Source organism: Lotus japonicus, chromosome 2, assembly GCF_012489685.1.
Source record: "Lotus japonicus ecotype B-129 chromosome 2, LjGifu_v1.2".
In the NCBI taxonomy this organism is placed as follows: domain Eukaryota; kingdom Viridiplantae; phylum Streptophyta; class Magnoliopsida; order Fabales; family Fabaceae; genus Lotus; species Lotus japonicus.
Genome location: NC_080042.1, coordinates 66271026 through 66290958, shown reverse-complemented (window position 1 = coordinate 66290958; position 19933 = coordinate 66271026). Strand labels below are relative to the sequence as shown.

At 39.0% G+C, this 19933-nt stretch overlaps 1 protein-coding gene across 3 annotated transcripts; it reads right to left on the bottom strand.

Annotated features, from left to right (window-relative positions):
• Window positions 1-8231: 8231 nt before the first annotated feature.
• On the bottom strand, window positions 8232-10458 carry LOC130735566 (uncharacterized). 3 transcript variants are annotated; one of them, XM_057587508.1, is made up of 6 exons: window positions 10319-10458; window positions 9080-9762; window positions 8822-8986; window positions 8600-8710; window positions 8443-8518; window positions 8232-8364 (listed from the first exon to the last, which is right to left on the bottom strand). In XM_057587508.1, the coding sequence occupies exons 2-6, from the start codon at window positions 9376-9378 to the stop codon at window positions 8251-8253; spliced, it is 765 nt and encodes a 254-aa protein (XP_057443491.1). In that variant the 5' UTR covers window positions 9379-9762; window positions 10319-10458; the 3' UTR covers window positions 8232-8250. The 3 variants fall into 3 exon arrangements, with proteins under 3 accessions (XP_057443491.1, XP_057443492.1, XP_057443490.1); XM_057587509.1 differs by lacking the exon at window positions 10319-10458 and adding an exon at window positions 9857-9952; XM_057587507.1 differs by lacking the exon at window positions 10319-10458 and having other exon boundaries at window positions 9080-9950.
• Between the last annotated feature and the right edge of the window lie 9475 nt (window positions 10459-19933).

The window sequence follows — 19933 nt, the reverse complement described above, 5'->3', positions numbered from 1 at the left end:
CCTTGTTTATAATCTGCATATGCCTTTCTTTTTTTCTTTTGTTTCTTTGGTCTATAGCATATGCCTTTCTTGATTTTGTTCACTTCTTCAACTTTTTGGTTTCATTCTTAATCCAAAGCCCCGCTAAGAATGTTCCAATCATGGCCAATCATTTGGTTATCTTTTGATTAGTGCATTATTTCAGCTAATATTCTAAATGGTCGGAGACTCCAGGATCATTAAATTGGTAAAACTTTGCTTTCCTAAACCGCCACTAACTTTTTTAAAGAATTATAATAAGCATCTTATGTACTTTATCTATTTATTTATTTTTCAGCTGACCGTTTCTATCAAGGCATGCAAACTTAGCTGGCGTTTGAAAAGGTTGAGAATTCCTTAGAGTAGTGATATATTGGGTTTCCTTCAATACGCGTATGTGACGAATCTAATTTGTTCATGTTGACAAATACATATTTGTTTTTGTTCTAACGTGACGACAAGTTCTTGGAGTAAGATAAGCACTGATTTTGGGATTTTAGGTGCCCCTATTCGGTTCCATATATGTTTACACTATCTAACTTACCAAAAAAAAATGGGTGAGATAATAATGGATCAACACTGAATATATGGGGAGGGGAACAAGTAAGAGTTGGTGGCTCTCATGTTCTACTTAATAACAATTGTAGGATTTGAGCATGATTGCCAACTTTATGATTCTCCACTTCATTAGATCACATATTTATTGAACTTCCAAGCTTTTAATAGATTAGAAATTTATAATAGTCTTCAAATGTTTGATAGGTGTGCATAATTTAATCTAGTTGTGTGTGATTGGTACAAATATTATGTGCCAGATGTAATGCATGTTAAAATATAGGGTTATTTTTTGTGTATAAGACTTTGACACCAATGCCTGAGGTAGAGCAAAGTGAAATGTCCAAATCAGCATCTAATATATAGAGGTAAGTGGGTATAGTAAATGAATGAGGTATTGATGCTGAGAAAAGAGTGAGACCAATGCCACAAAACAGGGTTAGGAGAGCTTTAAGGCTCTATCTTATCTTCATGAGGTACAATGTTCCTGATAAGATGAGAGCCAAGCACATGGCACCCACACGAAATTTTCCAATTAAGGGACCGCCACCAAGTTTGGTATTCTCTTTTTATTTGCTGTTCTCTCTTGACATTCATGTCCATTTTACGCGGACCTTTTTCTTTAGAAATAAAAATAATATTGGTTAAAACAACTTAAAACATTGATAACTTTTCAATAGTTAAATGCCAAATTTTCTGCTTCTAATGGGGACTCAACTTGGTCTAATGCCATTTCTATTTGCTTTCACTCTTGTATTCGCTCAGATATTCTTCATTTTCACTTTTATTCCTCAAAATTGAGTCATATAAGATGTCTTCAATATAAGACTAACCAGTCAAGGGAAAGTTTAATGAAAAAATTTATGAATGAATTTTACAAATAAAAGAAAAGGAAAAATCTACCTCTTTCACTTTCAATTATAAGGAGAAACTGTCAAATAACCACTTATCTCAAAAGCTTAAGCTTTTGGGATACTTATCTCAAAAGCTTAAGCTTTTGGGATTAAGTGGTTATTTGACATGGTATCAGAGCCTTCCACCATGTCTCTGAGCTGCAAACGAGCGGCGCGGGTGGTGACGCCGGCATTGCAGTGTTCGCCCGGGACTAGTCGTGGGGCTAGTGCACAGCTAGCCCGCGTGGGCGCCGGGGCTGCGGAGCGTGGTGGGATGTTAGGACCCCATTGCAAGGTATGGGACTTGAGTCCCACATTGGAAGTATGAGATTCTAATGTGGGGTTTATAAGGCTTTGGGCTCTCCAACTACAACAGCGGGCATGTTAGAGTATAATATAAAACCATTAAAGTGGCCATTATCCAACAGCTTAAGCTTTTGGGATAAAGTGGTTATTTGACATGGTATCAGAGCCTCTATGACCGAGAGGTCTAGAGTTCGATCCTTGCTTCCCTCACTTTCTAATTAAAAAGTGGAATTTAATTAAGCACATGGTAGGTGGGTCTGTGCATTTATCCACGCTTCAAGCCCAAAGGGCTCTTGCGTGAGGGGCGTGTTAGAATATAATATAAAACCATTAAAGTGGCTCTTACTCAACAGCTTAAGCTTTTGGGATTAAGTGGTTATTTGACAGAAACAAAAAAACAATCAAGTGAAACAAACTGGACTATCTTACTTGGCCTTCTTACTGTCTTTTATTCTACATTCAATCGATAGTCAATGAGATTAAAGCAAGGGAAGACGACCAAAGCAAGACAGTCACAATGAGAGCAAAAATTAGTTTGAACAATAATTTTTGGTTAACTAAAATACGATCAATACGAGACAAAGAATGTATAGAATAAGGGATTGCATTGCAACAATGACATGAAGGTAGGGAAGCTATGGAAATGAGCGGCTCCATTGTAACATAAAAGACAAATACTTTCGGGAGATATGGTAAGTTCAAAGCAGGAGAGAACATTTACCAATGGGTACTCAATAGGGAAAACCACAAAATTTCACTAATAATACAATATTCATTAAATTAAAAATTACACTTCTTAGTTCAAAAAAAATACATTTCTAACTTCTCTCAATTAATTAAATAAGTGAGACACCTAATTCCACTTTCACCAAACCTTTGTGTTTCCTTCTTATTGAAGGGATATCTAACAAAATTCTAAAGATCAAGGTCATCAAGAACATCATGAGCATTCCACGAACAATGGAAGGGCACAAAGGGTTTGAAAATTAAGATAATTTGTCATCTTAACTCTAATACAAATAACAACATGTATTTCTCATGACAATTGAAATAGATATATTATTGTATGCTTGATTTGGCATTGATATAAATACTAATGTAATTCACATATTTTAAAATATGAATAAAGTAAAAATTTATCACGTTATGAAATATATGTATAATCAGAGAAAGTAGAATTTTATCACATTAAATTAAGTCATTTTCATCAATTTTGACCAGTCAACGGTCCAGTGGCGAATCTAGTCAGTAGAGGGTATCCACATGGATTTTTTTCGCATCAATTTTAGTCCCTGTAAATTTTTTAAATCATATTTTAATTTCAGTCCTCCTTTCTCGCCACCACACTCCTCTACCTTCTTCACTAACCTCCTTCATTCTCTATCCAGAAATTTTCCAGATCACAATCCTTAACCCATAATTTTTTTTTTGTCACACTCATCTACCTCCTTCAACCCCTTCCTCTTCCTCTTTCATCGTCATCCTCATGAAATCAGAAAGTTCCAACCACATCCATCAAATCTGAAATCAATCAGTTCCATTGTGATAGAGTCAGTTCTCCCACCACCCCACCTTTGCAACGAGTACGTCGCCGCTTCTGAACCCCGTGACCACCTCAAACCACCCCCAATCTCCCATATCTGGTGAACTCCCCCTTTAAACCTTCAAGCCTTCTTTCGTCTCCCATCAAGTGCACTCCGCCCGCAATAACCTTGGGGTACCTTGCCCACAAACATTAGTGTTCAGTTTATGCTAAATCTTGTCTCGTATTTTTTTAAGCAATGTTTCTGGGTTAGAAGAAAAACATAAACAATATGCTCTGAATTCATTCAAATCTTGGATGAATAGTATACTATGAACTTCAATTCTTGGTGACTCCTGCAGCTTGAAGATCTTCATACAATGAACTTTCATACTTTGAACTTGAATTTCTGGATTGAGGATGAAGGAGATTGGTGAAGAAGGTAGAGGAGTGTGGTGGTGGGAAGGATGACTGAAAATATGATTTAAAAAAAATTACATGGAACTAAAATAGATGCGAAAAAGTCAACATGGACACCATCTGCTGACTGAGTTCGTCACTGGACTGTTGACTAGTCAAAATTGATGAAAATGACTTAATTTGATTAAAAAAAACATGGATAACATTTGATGAAAAAAAAATTAAAAATCTAATTTGATTTCCTTTACAATTTCAGGCACTAAAATCTTATTTAAACCTTACATCAAATACCTAACCTTCCTCATATATATTGGTCTTAATTCGTATATTATTACACAAACATATATCTCTCTTATTTATATTCATCACTTATTTACCATAATATACTACTACATTTAAATATGATTGTCTATCACGAATTATAAGTGTGACTTACTTCACAAGTTACCCCAAACACAAAGAACGAAAAACAATATAAAATGTGGAGTGATCATGGGGAGCAGAGAAAAAATGCGGAGGAGTACTGATTTTTCTGCGTGATTTGCGTCGCCGTGTAGTTTTTCTTTTTTCCTGTCTCAAGTTCAACTCCGTTCAAAATTAGAATTACTGAATTAGTATTAAATTAGTATCAAGGTTACCGGAGATTGTGATTTTGAGTTTGAAATTTAGTTAAATTAGTTGATTTACATAATACTCCCTCCATTCCTTTTTAAATGTAATTTTAGAAGAATTTATGTATTCCTATTTAACTGTTGTTTTGATGTTTTAAGGTTACAATTTGTCAGTTATACCCTTACTTTTTCAATAACGTCACTTTACATTTTTCAGAAAATTCTCCTTTTTCAGTAACTATGAAAAACTTTATAACTTTATGATTGAGAGAGACTGGTAAATGGTGTAATGATATGAGAGTGGAAAAAGACTAACAATCAACTATCTTGGTTGGAGAGCTTTATGACTTTATGATTGAGATGTGAGAGGGTAGAATGGAAAAAAACCTCCAATAATTCACTATCTTGGTTGGAGAGCTTTATGCTAAAACAACACTTAAAAATGAACGGATGGAGTATAGAGTTTTGACATGGTAATTTTCGTAAGAAGTCGAGTTGATCTAATTAACATTTTGCTTAGATCTTTTCGAGACTCGTTAACTATTATGTAATGAATCCAATTTGAATATATAGTTCTTTACTTCTTTTATATTTTTTTTACATCGAGAAGATAAATTTCGCTCTCCAATGATTGATCCCTAAACTTCTATCACTCAACTCATATGTCCCCTAACTCTTAATACCATTTTTTGGAGACAAATGTGAGTTATTAATACATTAGTCCTCCTTAGGGTCGAACCCTGAACCCTTGACTTCTTGTATATATGTTTATCTTCCATTATTTTGATTTTTATTTATTTATTTATTACTTTTACGATTTAAAATAACATTAATTATGTTTTACCCCTTAATGGTGGTATGAATATTAAAAATCTATAATTAATAAGAGAGATAAAAAAATATTAGGAGGTTCGATAATAACTTTCATAAAATACGAACATTAAATATTATTTCTCAACACATTTGTCACAACCTTATAAATATTAAGAAACGGAGGAAGTATATCTGTTCCATAGAAAAATTGTTATTTAAGGTTGTGTCATAAATTTTTTATCAGATCTAACTTTGTACATACCTGAACTTTTCTAATTTTTTTCATAGATAATCTCATTGATAGTACAATTTTATTAAAATACTCTTATTTAGTTTTACTAATATCGATTCTACCTTGGACAAAGAAGAGTTGTGGTTAGTTAATATAAAATGTGATAAGTGAGACAATTTATTAATTGAGTTTATATATGAAAAAAATTAGAAAACAAATCTATGTTTAATAAAACAACAAACATTTTAGAAAAAATGAAGTGAGGTCAAAACAACAATCTTTGTAGAATGTAGGTAGTACAATTTTTTCCCGTGATTGTCTATTTGATGAATTAGTTTACCAATAATTAAAGTGTTAGTTAAATGGTAAATCATTTCTTATGTTGTTTTTGCTTAAATTTTTTCTCTCATTCATTAACTACTTTGCAGTTAAAAGAAGAGGTCAACAAAATGATAAATGAAGAGGAAAACTAAAGCAAATCAATCATTTACAAAAAAACAAAACAAAATGTTGAATGTCTCATTTACACTTGAGGACTTGAAGCAAATCAACCAAAAAGCTGAAGAGGTAAACAGAAGAGCAATCGGCGAAGCAAGTCAACCAAAAACCAGAATAGGAAAATCGCAAGTCTTCTTGCAGGTAGCTGCCCTCTTCTATGACATCGCCATTTTCTTGCTCGTCATCGTCCGCTTCCATGTAGCTAGAAGCTCCAATCTAGTGGTTTAAGCTTCGGTCAGGTGGTTGGAAGCTCCAATCTAGTGGACGACGGTCACATTCACTCCGATATAGTAGTGGTTGAGGCAACCCTTCTATCCATTATTTTGAGATGCGTGTGAAATGCAAAGTGAGTGAAATGGGAGGCTTTTGAGAAGGAATAAGGGGTTTGAAAAATGTTTCTGATCTACCGGAAACGAGAGATGCTATGAAAGGGAGGAAAAGGAGAGAATTGGATGGTGGAGTTGTGTTGAGAAGTGGAGATGGAGAACTCGATCGTGTTGTAGATGTTCAGATGTAGAGGAGAGGGACACTGAGGCCTTGTAGCAACCAAAAATACTTGAATAGCTTTAGTCAAAGAATGATACCGAGCTTTTAGTTGAGGCCATTTCCTCAAAGGAAAATATTTCCTGCAAAACTTGTTATATTTATCTTTGAATTTTTCCCAAAACTCTCATCTCCATCTCAGGCCATCATAGAATTGTAGAAGCCATTGGAAATCATGACGAGTATTTTCAAATGAGGTTTGTTGTATTTCATAGAGAAATTCTTTAACCATTACAAAAGTGCATTGCCTTTATTTGTATGTTGGCATATGGATCACGTGCTGACAGTGTGGATGGGTATGTTTGAATTAGTGAATGTGTTGCAACTGCTTATAGGGATTTGTAACAGGTGTGAATGCAATATATAGTTCTCAGTACTTGAGAAGGCCAAACAATGAAGACATTGAATACCTACTACAAATGGGGAAGTCTCGTGGATTTTTAAGTATGCTGGATTCAATTAATTGTATGCAATGAGATTGGAAATATTACTTTTGTCAATGTGATCATGAAAAACCACCTATCATGCTTGAAGCAATGCTCATCACAAGACTTGTGGATTTGTTGTGCATTTTTTTTGCCATTATGGGTTCCAATCTGGATAATTCAGGAAGATTTTCAGTGAAATCCCTATGCAAGTGGGCCGAGAATAAGGTCTTTAGCATAGCAGTTTTACATATCACTAACCAGGTGCGGAAAATCATCCCACCCAAGGTTAATCTCTTGATGTGGCAAGCCTCCAACAACAAGATTGCAATCAGGGATAATCTTTGGAAGCGCAATGTGGTGGTAAGTAGTAATCTCTGCCCTCTATGCGGGGTAGCCCCTGAAACAATTTCTCATATCTTCCTTCATTGTTCAAAAGTCTGGCCTTTGTGGAATGGAATTTTGTCTAGAGAAGGAACTCAATGGGTGGTTCTTGGTTCCCTTTCCTCGTTGGCAGTGGAATGGGACTCTCACTACTACAGAAAAGGCCTTTCGTCACGGTTAAAACCGCCCATTCGTCACGGTTTAACCGTGACAATAGAAGGCGTGACAATTGCTCAATTGTCACGGTTAAAGACGGAACCGTGACAATTGATACGCCTGTTATCACGGTTTGTAAAACGTAACCGTGGCAATAGAGGCCACATATTGTCACGGTTACCTACTTAACCGTGACAATTGATTAGCCTGTTATCACGGTTTGTAAAGCGTAACCGTGACAATAGGTTCCCTCTATTGCCACGGTTGAGTAAGTAACCGTGATAATAGGTGGCCTATATTGCCACGGTTATAACCGTGATATATTGCCACGGTTATAACCGTGACAATAGATCATACACCTGGTCTGTGAAATTGCTACAAAATTTTTGAATTTTTTTTTACCTGGTGTGTGCATAAATTTTAGTACGTTTATATTGAAAAATAAATTGCATAAAATCACCAACATTCACATATTCTAGCCAAATTACTCAAATATTCCAACCTTGAATAAGAAAACAATACATTTACACCAATTTGTCCAAAACAATACTAATTGTTGTTGAGAACATACTCTCACAAGGAATTAAACCAAATAGCCCACACTAGCCAGTACAGTACACTGCTTGAACCAAATACTCTAAAAAAACATGCAGTGCAGTTCCATACCATAAGTAGCCCATACTCTCACAAGGAATTAAACCAAATAGCCCACACTAGGCAAAATTCTTTAACACATAAGTAGCCCACTCTTCTTTAATTTCATTTAGTTGATCCTCATCGTAGAAGCCAAATTGACAATCAGAGAACTACTGCAAAATGATGGTAAAAGTAACAAAATTTAGAGTCACACTTAAAAATAGGAAAAATTAAGAATTTAGTCAAAGTTCCATACCGCTTGTGGAATTGTAGATTTTTTGTGCGCAATTATCTCCTTTAGAAAGCTTAGTACATAGTACCCGCAATCTATATAATTTGTTTGGGCAGGGCACTATAAAAAACAAATATAATATATATCAGTGATTTGGTAGCTAGATCTAATTGTTTTCAGTTATGTAAATATGTATACCTTTATAGTATTCCATTTGGCTTTGGACCATGTAATCCTCTTGTCATTGCAATTAGCACGGTAGATCATCATTGCACTAACAAATTGAATGAAAAACTCATGATTAAATATGTTGAATAGCATGACTAACATAACAAGTAGATCTATATAAGCTTACTTATCAAACATCTCTTTCATGACTTTGCGTTGATTCAAACTACCATGTATAGGATCCAAGTAAAATAAGGTCCCTGTAGTGGCATTGATCACAACCAACACCCAATGTGCCCTACAAGCAAGACATGTTAAATTATAATATTAATAAATCAAGTAGCTAATCATATAAATTAATCAAGTAACTATGAATTAATATTTACAAATTTCATCCAATATTTCTCACCCTATATTGACCGGTGCAAGATATAATTGGTTTGGGTGTGCATTTGCCATAATTGCATCCGAAATATATTGGCTTTGATTGGTTAGCCCATGTGCCGTTCGATGAGGACTCAAAAAGGCAAATTTCTCACTCAAGTTTTCAGCCACACAGTGATCAAATAAGAACCTTAAATAAGAATATACAAATAAAATACAATGTTAAAAAATTGCTTAGATAAGAAAACCAAAAACTTGTTTTCAGTAAAGTTTAAAAAAGTACCTCATATAAACACAAACGGCTGAAGCACTTAATTCACCATGCCCAGTGATTTCACGGACTTCCTCACGACCAATATGCTCAATCTTCATATAAACATCATGGAATATTTTTTGATCTATTGGTATTTTAATTTGTTTCCCTTGAATAAGAACCTTTTCTGAATATATGTTGAGAAAAGTACAACTGTTAAGTTGATTGGCACTTATCCCAATGTGAGACCTGTGTTGATTTGGCGATGCAACAGATTCCCTTGTGCATCTTGTTTCCATCATATTCATTTCGAAATAATATGCAGTCATTAGGACATGCGTGAATCCTCATAACTCATTCCAATAGAGCACAACATTTGTTTAGCCTCATATAGTCGACCGGGAAGAACGTTTCCCTCTGGAAGCATATCTTTTAAGAGTGTTAGTAGGTTGGTGAAGCTCGTATCAGTCCATCCATTGGCAGCTTTCAAGTTGTACAGCTTTAAGACCGCAGATAGTCTTGTGAATTTAGAGCATCCATTATAAAGAGGTGTCCCCGCATCATTTTTCAGCCTCTCAAACATTTGAGGACAATCACGAAGATCATCTTCAACCGCCTTCGCCATTTCCTCAACACGGTCACCATCACATGCATCTTCCTCTGCTCCAAATGAGGTAGATCTCACACTATCTGCTGCATCACTATAATCAAATCTGGACTCGCCATGATTTGACCAACATATATAGTTTTTATCAATTCCCTTGCAAATTAGATGATCTTCTAATTCAAGTGGATTAACTCGAATACCATGCAAACAAACTAAACAAGGGCATAGCAAACTATTTGGGTTCTTTGCATTTTGAACCGCAAATTTAACAAACTCTTTCACCCCGACATCATATTCATCGGATAAGCGATTAGCAAACATCCATTTACGGTCCATACCTACGTGGTGGACAAAGGTTAATTAATGTCTTCATTCTAAAACACAAGGTGACACAAACTAAACAATAGACATAGAAGTAAACTACACATGATAAGCCTCCGTTGACCTGGCCTCAATTAGTTCTCTATTTCTATTTGTCAACATGTACTGTACACAGTTATCTCTTTTGCTCACAGGAACTTAGCTTTTATGTATACATATGCAGCTTAAATTCTGAACCATATGTCAAAACTCACTTAATTGATACAAAGTAAGGAAAAAAAAATCAAGCTGAAATGAAGGTAAGGCAAGGAAAAACAAAGCAAAGATGTAAAACAAAATACCTTTTTGCCAAATTGATACAACAAATCAACCAAGTAACTTTGCCTATGACTACGAGCTACAGCCGTGGCACTTGCTCCTCTGCAATTTTCCGATTCCCAAGCAGGATACACTGATTGCAATTCTAATCCTTCAAAATAAACAAGAGTAATTAAAATTAGGCAAATACACAAGCAAAAAAGAAAAGAACAAGTGGGAATTTAAAATGAAAATAGCAATACAGTTACACAAAAAAAATCAGCACTCAAAGAAGGTGCAGGACAGCAAGTGGGAATTTACAAAAAATCAGCACTCAAAGAACAAGTGGGAATTTACAAAAAATCAGCATAAACTCTAAATGTTTGGTTACTAACTAGTACTAGTACTAGTATTAGTGCTACCCTGCTTATAGTGCTTGAGAAATTAGACTAATGTTTTATCTAATATTCTTAGTTCGGGCTAGGTTTGGTACCAATCTAATATTCTTCGTCTAACAGCTTAACCTTAATTGGTTCATGACAAAAGTGCTTAATGTAAATGACTGTACTTACATTATTACTAGCTCCAAGTACAGAAACACAATTTCCTTGTCCTTGCCCTTTGATAACACGGTGCATCTCCTGATTTGTTACACCACTAGAAAAGATGTCCCATTTGCCTCTATTTTGTCCATCACGCAGAAAATCAAACACCCTTTGTCGCGATACCGGCAACCAAACAGAAGTTGCAGCACTAAGGACAATGCTAGTAGCCTCTCCCGGGTAATAGATTGTGGGCAAAATGCAAGAGCGGCGGTGGAAGAGAGGCGCAGGAACAGAGCGGCGGCGGTGGAAGACGGAATCAGGAACAGAGCGGCGGCGGCGGTGGGAGAAGGACAGAGCAGTGGCTGCAGCGGTGGGAGAAGAACAGAGCAGCGGCGGTGGTAGATAGGGAACGGGTCGATGGAGAGTGGGAGATCGAGTGCGTGGGAGATAGGGTTTAGGAAAAATTCTGAAAAAATTTGAAGAGTAAAGTTCTCTATTGTCACGGTCCATTAAAAAATTAATAAAATATTGTTACCTATTACCACGGTTCCCTTTATAACCGTGGTAATTGCTCTATTATCACGGTTCCGCCTATAACCGTGACAATAAAGGCGTGACAAAATGTCATTTCTGTAATAGTGTCTCTAGCCTCTGGCACCGATAAGTTACTATGGAACATAATTCCTGCTGCACTAGTTTGGTCCCTCTAGCTAGGTAGGAATGATGCATTATTTAAAGGAAAGAGATTTTCCACTCAGGAGGTGTGGGACTTGCACCTTTTGAGAGCTTCATGGTCGGTAAAAGTGTCATGTCCTGACTGCCCCTACGAGATCACACAGTTGCTAATCAACTTCTGCAAGATCAAGGTTAAGAGGCAACTTCCCGGTCCCTGCATAGCTTCTTGGGATCCTCCTCAATCTGGGGTACTCAAGTTCAACGTCGATGGCTCATCCATTGGCAATATGGGACCTTGCGGAGTTGGTGGCATTGTCCGTGATGCTAACCAAGCAACGCTGGACATGTTCTCTAAAAAGGTTGGCAACGGCTGGGCTTTTGAAGCAAAGGTCAAGGCTATTTTGATGGCTCTCCTATTCTGTCAACAATTTCTTTTGAGCAATATCACCATCAAAAGCGATTCTACTTTGGCAGTAGGTTGGGTTAATTCCAAAACCAATAGACCATATGGGCTCTACTAAACGATTTAAACCAAATTGATTTTCTCATTGACCAAGTGAACTGTCTTGGTGTCCACCACGTCATTCGTGAAGCAAATGATCGAGTTGATTAGCTTGCCAAATAAGGTGTTTCCCGGGACTCTCCGTTGTGGGTATGTAACGTGACCAATCCTGTTGATGGTTAGGCCTATTTCCAACCCTGTGATGTATGATGTTGAGCATGAAGTGCTTTCTGGCCTCAAGGGTTGCTATTGCTAGATTATGGTGGCTGGTCCCGTACTAATTCTCTTGATCAAGTGCCCTGTTCTTTGCAGCTCTTTTTTTCCTCTTTACTTTCGTATTGCATGAAGTGTTTTTCTCTTTTTTCTTGCTTTCTCTTTAGTTTCCGTTGTACTGGGCTCTGCCCTCCTCTTCTCTTATTATTTATATAATTTTGGTTGTTCCAAAATAAAACAATGACATTAACATTGTAAACGCAATTGATGTGTTTTCTGACATTTTGAACATAGAAGCTCTTGTAGTTCAATACATTGCAATAAAGCCTTGTATCATATGACTTACAAGATATTATTTAGCAGATGGTATCTGTCCCGAGTGAGTTATATTTTGTCGAGATCATATCAATGCCACAAGGAGAAAAAATAATTATTTTTCAAACAACAAGAAGGAGGAATAAAGTACGGTGGATGAACATTTGTAGTGATCTAATCTCAATTGCGATTATTCGTGCTCTTTCACGTTCTTTGTATGTGATACCACACTGTTTACGGTGATTTTTGGTAAACAAATATCCTCTTAGTTCGACTAAAGGAAGTTTAGATTCAGGGTCCTTTTGAGAAAACGCTTTGCCAAAGTGTGGTGTGTGAGTGGGTGTTTTTCGACAACAATGAGCAATTCAAGAGAAACTGGATTTCATTAAACACGGATCAATTACAAGAAGATCAAATAAAAACAAGATGAAATGAAAGCAACATGAAACGTAGATTTCGACAGGAAGCTACACAATTGGACTGGAAATTGACAAGCTTAATGCAAGAAAACTAAACAACTGGTTCTGCAACGTACTCCTCCATCATCACGTCATGCTCCTTGAGTCTCATTGATGCGGACGTTAGAGCTTTTTGGTGAGTTTTTCAGAGTTGAGTTGGGAACCCTTTTCCTGATGATTCTTCTCGTATTTATAGTGCTTCTTTCTTCCCCCACGTTCTTGGCGATTGTCCTTCAGCACATGATGACTTCGTGGGTTTGAATTTTGGCGCCTTGCCCCACGTTCAGCCGGTAGCTTTGAGCACGTGACTTTAATTGTTTGTTTGTGACGTGGGTGGCCTTGAGTCGTGGGTAACCGCCGCCATCCGTGGCATCGTGGATATGCACACGTGCTGATAATTGCCCATCACTCGGTAACTGCTTCCTTCGCTGAGTTTGTTGAATTGTCGAGTTTTCCCTTACTTCCTTGACTTTGGGGGATGTTACCTGACGAGCCTCAAGCCTCACCATGGTCCTTTCTGTCGAGAAACCATCTTCCTGACACCGGTGTCGAGGATCTTAGTGTTAAAGATCTTGGCTCAACAGTTGCCCCCCAAAAATGTTGGTTGTCGACTGCTTTAGCTTGAAGACACCAAGCATTTTTTATCGCGTCCGTTCGATCTCAACGATTCAAATACTTTGTGCCCTTGACCGTTCGATCCCTAGGTCCAATCAGTAGTCATAACGTCTGATGACTTTCCACTAGCTGACAGTTATAGCCTTTTTAGGGCCATGATTTCGTCTATGTCAAAAAGCTGGGCAATGACATGATTTAATTAATAAAATAATCACTTGGACTCCAAATTTTATAAACTGAGGCGTAATGCGGCCTTGGGTCCGTTTGCATCTCTGCTTATAAATACCCCATTAACATTCCTCTTCAAGCTTTACTTTCTTCACAAAGCTTTCAACTTTCTTCTCCAGAGTTCTCACTTCGTCTTCCTCCGTTTTCTTCTTCCTCAGAACATCTATCATTTTCTTCAATGGCTTCCAACCCTGAGCAGACCGTTCCGTTGGCCACCGAGCTTAAGCTGGATGAATCCAAACGCGTGGCAATCCCATAACCCCCCAACGAAGCGGAGAAGAGGGCTATCTGGAAATCCCAGGTACTCATTCCTTTCTCTGTTAATGGTACTTTACGCGCCATTTTGGGTCCTTTGAAAGTAGTGAAGCATGATAGGCCTAATAGTCTTCCTGAGGAACACGGATCTTTTCACCCTAGTGTTAGAGGAGAAGAGCTCATTTTGGCTTTCCAACCTTCTTATCGCATGCCATTTCTCAATGACCCAAAACGGGCCTTTCGTTCAGCTCCTCCTAACCCCTCTGCTAACGACAAAGCCTACCTCAAATGGTTAGATAGGGTTGAGGAAGACAAGAGGCAACACTGGAAGGATGTTGGGATTCTCGACTTGATTCAGATGTCGAGATCCCAAATCTCGTATAACCCTGCCATGCTGCTGAGTGCGCTTTACTTTTGGGAGAGGTCTACTAATTGTCTTCATGTTCCCTTTGGCATGATTACCCCGACCCTTCTGGATGTTGCTGCCATCACTGGATTATGGCCTATTGGTGATGATTATCACTCCGCGCCCGCAGCTGCTAACCCCATTTCGATTCCCACTGATAACATCTCATTTGGTCGGTTTATTAAGGACCATTATGTCGAGAGTGGTGAGGTGTCTGATGCTGAACATGTCACATTCTTGTTGTATTGGCTTTCAGCTTACGTTTTCTGTACCAAGTCTTTGCGTATACCTGCCAAGCTTTTACCTTTAGCCAACTTGCTCCACGAGGGTCGACAACTTGCCATGGCTAGGCTTGTTCTTGGCAACCATTATCAAATGCTGAATGAAGCTGTCGAGGATATCCAGAATACCAAAACCGTCTCTTTGAATGCGGCTGGACCTCTCTGGTTATTTCAACTTTGGTTGAACGCGGTCTTCGAATCTCTCCTGCCGGTACAAGACGATCCCCCAGCTGTTTCTAACACCAGGATTGGTGCTCACAGGCTCGAGACCCTGACACCGGCTTATGATGCGTCGAGCTTTGAGGCTGATTTCAGAAAATATTTTACCATGTTTCTTGAGCTGAAGCATTATCGCTCTAGTTTTTCTCCTTATAGCAGGGCTATTCGCGGCCCCTTCTGGCTGAGGAATTCTTATCCTAACACGTGTGACTCTGCGTTGCCCAAGGAACATCATGTTACGCTCTGGAGGACCATCCTTTCGCCTAGGGTTTTAACTGTAGGCTTTGCTAGCAGTGACTATACTTTGTGTTGCTACAATCCTCAATTGGTTTCTCGACAGTTTGGGCTTAGCCAAGCTTTGCCCAACACCTTGTTTGACAAGAGCCTTGTCTTATACCCCGGGGCTATCAAGAAGGCTTCTGCTTTTGACACGACTGTCCACTTTTATAACAAGAAACTCCTCAACCTGAGCCCCTTCAACTATGCTCCTTCGTATTATGCCACTAATGCTTTCAAAACCTGTTGGTCTGAGTATTGGGCCCAGATTTCGAAGCCCCTCGTAGATTGTCTTCAATGCATGACAGATGCTTTTCTTTTGCAGAAGCAGGATCTCAAGAAGACCAAAGGTATGCACCTGGCAGAAATCCGATCCTTTCAAGAGTTCTTTGGTGTGGTATATTATCCAACTCTTCGCCTTCGAGATACAGTTGCGAAAGCAGCTCAAGTATTAAGGCAAAAATGGGAATCCAAAGCCAAAAAATCCAAGTTAGTTATTCCTCCTGGTGAGGAAGGTCTATCTTTTGTTATTCGAAAAACTGGCTTTAGGTTCCCATCTTTGCCTTCGAGCAGGTTTGCGTTGGCTTTTCTGCCGGTTTTGCCCAAATGGGTTGACCATGTAAATATAAATGTGTTAGCCAATCAAGCTCTGCCTCCTCGAAAGCGAGTGACTTGGACTAAGTACCATTTATGGAACTTTCCGTATCCTGTGCCCGTCGAAATCTTCAACCACATATCGCTGAACATGCGTATTGGTCAAGGTAATATTTCGACCTGGCCTTGACTTTGCTATTTTACCTCTTAATTTCTCTTTCCATTTGCAGCTGAGGTCATTACTCAACCGGCTCCTCAAGTTATTTCCCCGGTGGCCCATTCCTCCAAGGACAAACCAGTCGTGATTGAGGATGATGATGATGAGGACGATAATGTCAGCCTTACTGATAAACTCAAAGTATTTTCCTCGCGGCTTTTCCTTCTCCTTTTAACTTCTTTGGAATATTGACTAATATTTTCTTCGACAGGGTCGAAAAAGAAAAGGTAAGCCTGCTGCTTCGGTTAGCCAGAAGAAGGCCAAGGGGGCTGGTGCTTCCACAACCAGCAAGGCTTCTGCATTGGTGTATGATACTCAGCCTGAAATCGATGGCAAGGGAAGTGGTGGCGACGCCGCCATTCAGGTATGTTTTTCTTATTTGTTAGGAATACTTTGCGGCATTTTAGTTTGTGATTCCTTAATCAAATTGAGTCTTGTTCTTTTCCTCAGGCTGATGTCCATGAGCATTCTACTTCCAATCCTCCATCCCGTGAGAATTCTCCAGCTCCCAACCTTGCAAAATCCAAAGTTGGGGACGTCGAGAAGCCTCTTAAGGCTGCGTCTTCAGTTAAAAAGACCTCGACATCTGAGGGGAGGAGAAAGATTAGGAGCAAATCTGGTCACAAATCTCCTCACCATTCCAAGAGCTCCACCAACTCAAGTCCTTCCAAAGGGTCTGCTCACCAGGTAATCATTCACCCTTATAACTTTTCCGCGTTCTAGTGGTTCCTTGGATGTGCATCCTATCTTACCAAAGGGGCCACTAAAGAGGCCTAGGCTGACTTTTCTGATTTTTTTTTCATAGGAAACTCAAGGTGCAACTTCTCCCATTCGTGAAACAGAAACTCTTCCTGACAAGGATGCTAGCCCCATGCCTCCTCCAAAGTCGACGACTGCTATTGTGCAACTTTCGCCTCAAGCCAAGGGCGGTTCTTCATCTCTTGTGTCTAGCGAGAAGCTTGACATTTTGTTTGAAGAAGACCCCCTAGCGGCTTTGGATGGCTTTCTCGATGGCACTTTGGAATGGGATTCTCCGCCTCGTCAAGCTGATGTTACTGCTGAGACTGCTCAATCCAGTGGACTTGCCAATCTTCAGCAAATTGAAGAAAGCCTGGGTCGGCTGAAGGCTATTGTCTTCGACAGTGGATTCCTCGACCAGATTCGAGCTGATTCTCAAATGGGTCATACTGCTAAGGAGTTGCTCGTCTTCTTGCTTGGTCAAAAGCTTGATTCTCGCCAGACTGCTGCTTTGGCCAACCTTCAATCTTTTTTGATGGATGCTTTAGCCACTTTTCATCAAGCCAAGGACGTGGGCCAAGCTGTTAGCCTCAAGGAAGCTAAAGTCTCTTCTGGTAAAGCTCAGATTGCGGCGATGAAAGAAGACTTCAAGAAATTCACTGCCAGGAAGGTTTTAATTGCAGATGGCATATCTGATGTCGACGCCAAACTCGAGGAGCTTCGTCGAGAGGTTGCTAGGTTGGAGAAGAAACAGGCTGATTTGGTCGAGGAAGGACCTGCCGTGAAGACTCAACTGGATACGTTGACCAAGGAATCCAAAGCTCTGATTTTCTCGATGAAGGAAGTTATCAAGGGTTTAGAGATCGACCAGGCTGTGAAGAAGGATCTCGATGCCAAAATTGCTACCTTTGCTGACTGCTTGAATTCTTTTAAATCTCTGCTTTAAGATTTCCCTTTGTTAATGTGTAATGATGACACTATTTCGATCATGGCCTTTGATGCCAAATTTCATGTACTTATTCGACAATGTTTTTGGCACTCGGGCCATATAATTTGACATTTAATTTGCCAAGTCTTTTCATTTTCCACCACGCATTTATGTTTCATTTTCTGACGGCTACTTACTGTCGTTGCACCGTTCAAACTCCATCGCACTCTTTATGTAGTCGTCGCTTGATTTCTGGGAAATAGGCCAATTTATTGCAGTCTTTTACCACTTTTTCTTGATTCAGCGAAAGTCTTTGTCCATTAAAGGCCAAAGTTATTTACGATGGTAGTGGTAATCTACGTGGCCTGTAACCAAAAGATGAAGAGTTGGCAACTGATCACCATTAATTAATATAATCCTTTGTTTTTATACTATAAATAGAGCGTTCTTTGTTACTACTCTTCAGTCACTTCTTCAAACTCCTCCTTACTTCTTTTCAGTAACTTCTCCATAATTTCCTTCCCGTTTCCACAAACTCCTTTAACTATGGCCAGTCGTCGTCTTCTTAATCGGATCCGGAGTTTGGCCTTTGATCAGGATTTGTTTTGGGAGCTACATTCTTCTATCTCCTTGGCTGAAGAACTTACTGGGCTCATCAACCAACTTCTGCAGCGGAATATCATTGCTTCCGTGAAAACTCCTCTCCTGGAGTTCCTGGAACTCCTGAATGAAGCAGTGCCTCTGTATGAAGAACACCGGGAATTTACTGCTCGAGTGTTCTTTGCTGAACACCAAATTAATGAGAAGATGGAGGAATTCGACGAGTTGAGGGCTGCTCTGAATCAAGCGGGCCCTGAGGAGAGTGTGGGAGCTCTGAAAGTCTTGGTTGACAAGCTTTCTGCTACCGCCCGCGAGGAGCTGGATCTTCGACAGGAGAAATTGCGACTGGAAGCCCAGCAAGAAGATGTACTGAGGCGCATGGAGTCTCAAAGGGCTAGATATAATAGTTATAGGGCCAACCCTCCTTTTTAGAATTTTTTGCCATGTTTGTAATGTTTCATTTCTAATTAATAAAACATTCGATTTTGGCAATCTTTTCTTCATTTTCCTTATTCGATGTTTACTTCATGCAACATTGGCTTATACGCTTTTAAGTACTTGCCATTTATTGTCATTTGTCGAGTTCTACCCCCTAACTCTTTAATCGAATAAGCGTTACCGGGAAGCACTGTCTCGATTTTGAAAGGGCCTTCCCAGTTTGGAGCCCATTTTCCATAACGTTTGTCTTTTTTATCGACTGGTAAAATAACCTTCCACACGTAATCACCGGGCATAAAGGATTTAACTCTAACCTTTTTATTGTAAGCTCTAGCAATGCGATCCTTTTGCCTGGTTAGGGTATCCAATGCCAATAATCTTTCTTCGTCGAGATTGACTAACTCATCAAACATCATATTCCAATAGTCTTCACTTGGAATTTCTTCTTGCCTTTGGATTCTACATGACTGCAAATACACTTCTGCTGGCAGCACCGCTTCTTGGCCATACGCTAGTCGAAATGGTGTTGCCCCGGTAGCTTCCTTAGGTGAATTCCTGTAAGCCCAAAGCACTTGGCCCAAAGTTTGATGCCAGCTTTTAGGTTTTCGACCAACGTGTTTCTTAATCAAGGAGATTAATGTTTTGTTGGCCGCTTCTACCTGGCCATTCGCCTGAGCATAATAAGGAGTCGAGGTTAGGAGTTTTATACCCCAAGATTCCGCGAATGATGCCACTTTTTGACCTACAAATACTGTGCCTTGGTCTGTAGTGAGTGATTCAGGTAACCCGAAACAGTATACTATGTGATTCTGAATGAAATCGATCACCGTGTCTTGGGTAACGTTTTGTAGAGGAATTGCCTCTACCCACTTGGTAAAGTAGTCTATTGTAAGACCCAAGTTTTTAAGCTTATGCTAAGTGAATAAAATCTTATTCACGATTAGGGTTGATGTATCGTGAAAGGAAACCTGAACAAGAGTTTACTAAATGAAATAAATTTATGAAGGAGAAAGTTCAGGAAAAGTCTGAGGATCGTATCGAAGTCGATATAAGTTATAACACGATCGTTATACGCTTAAACCTAGGGCAGAAAACCCTAGTAAATAGCTAGTTTACGCTTAAAGTCACGATGGAAACTAATTCCAAAAATCTTCAG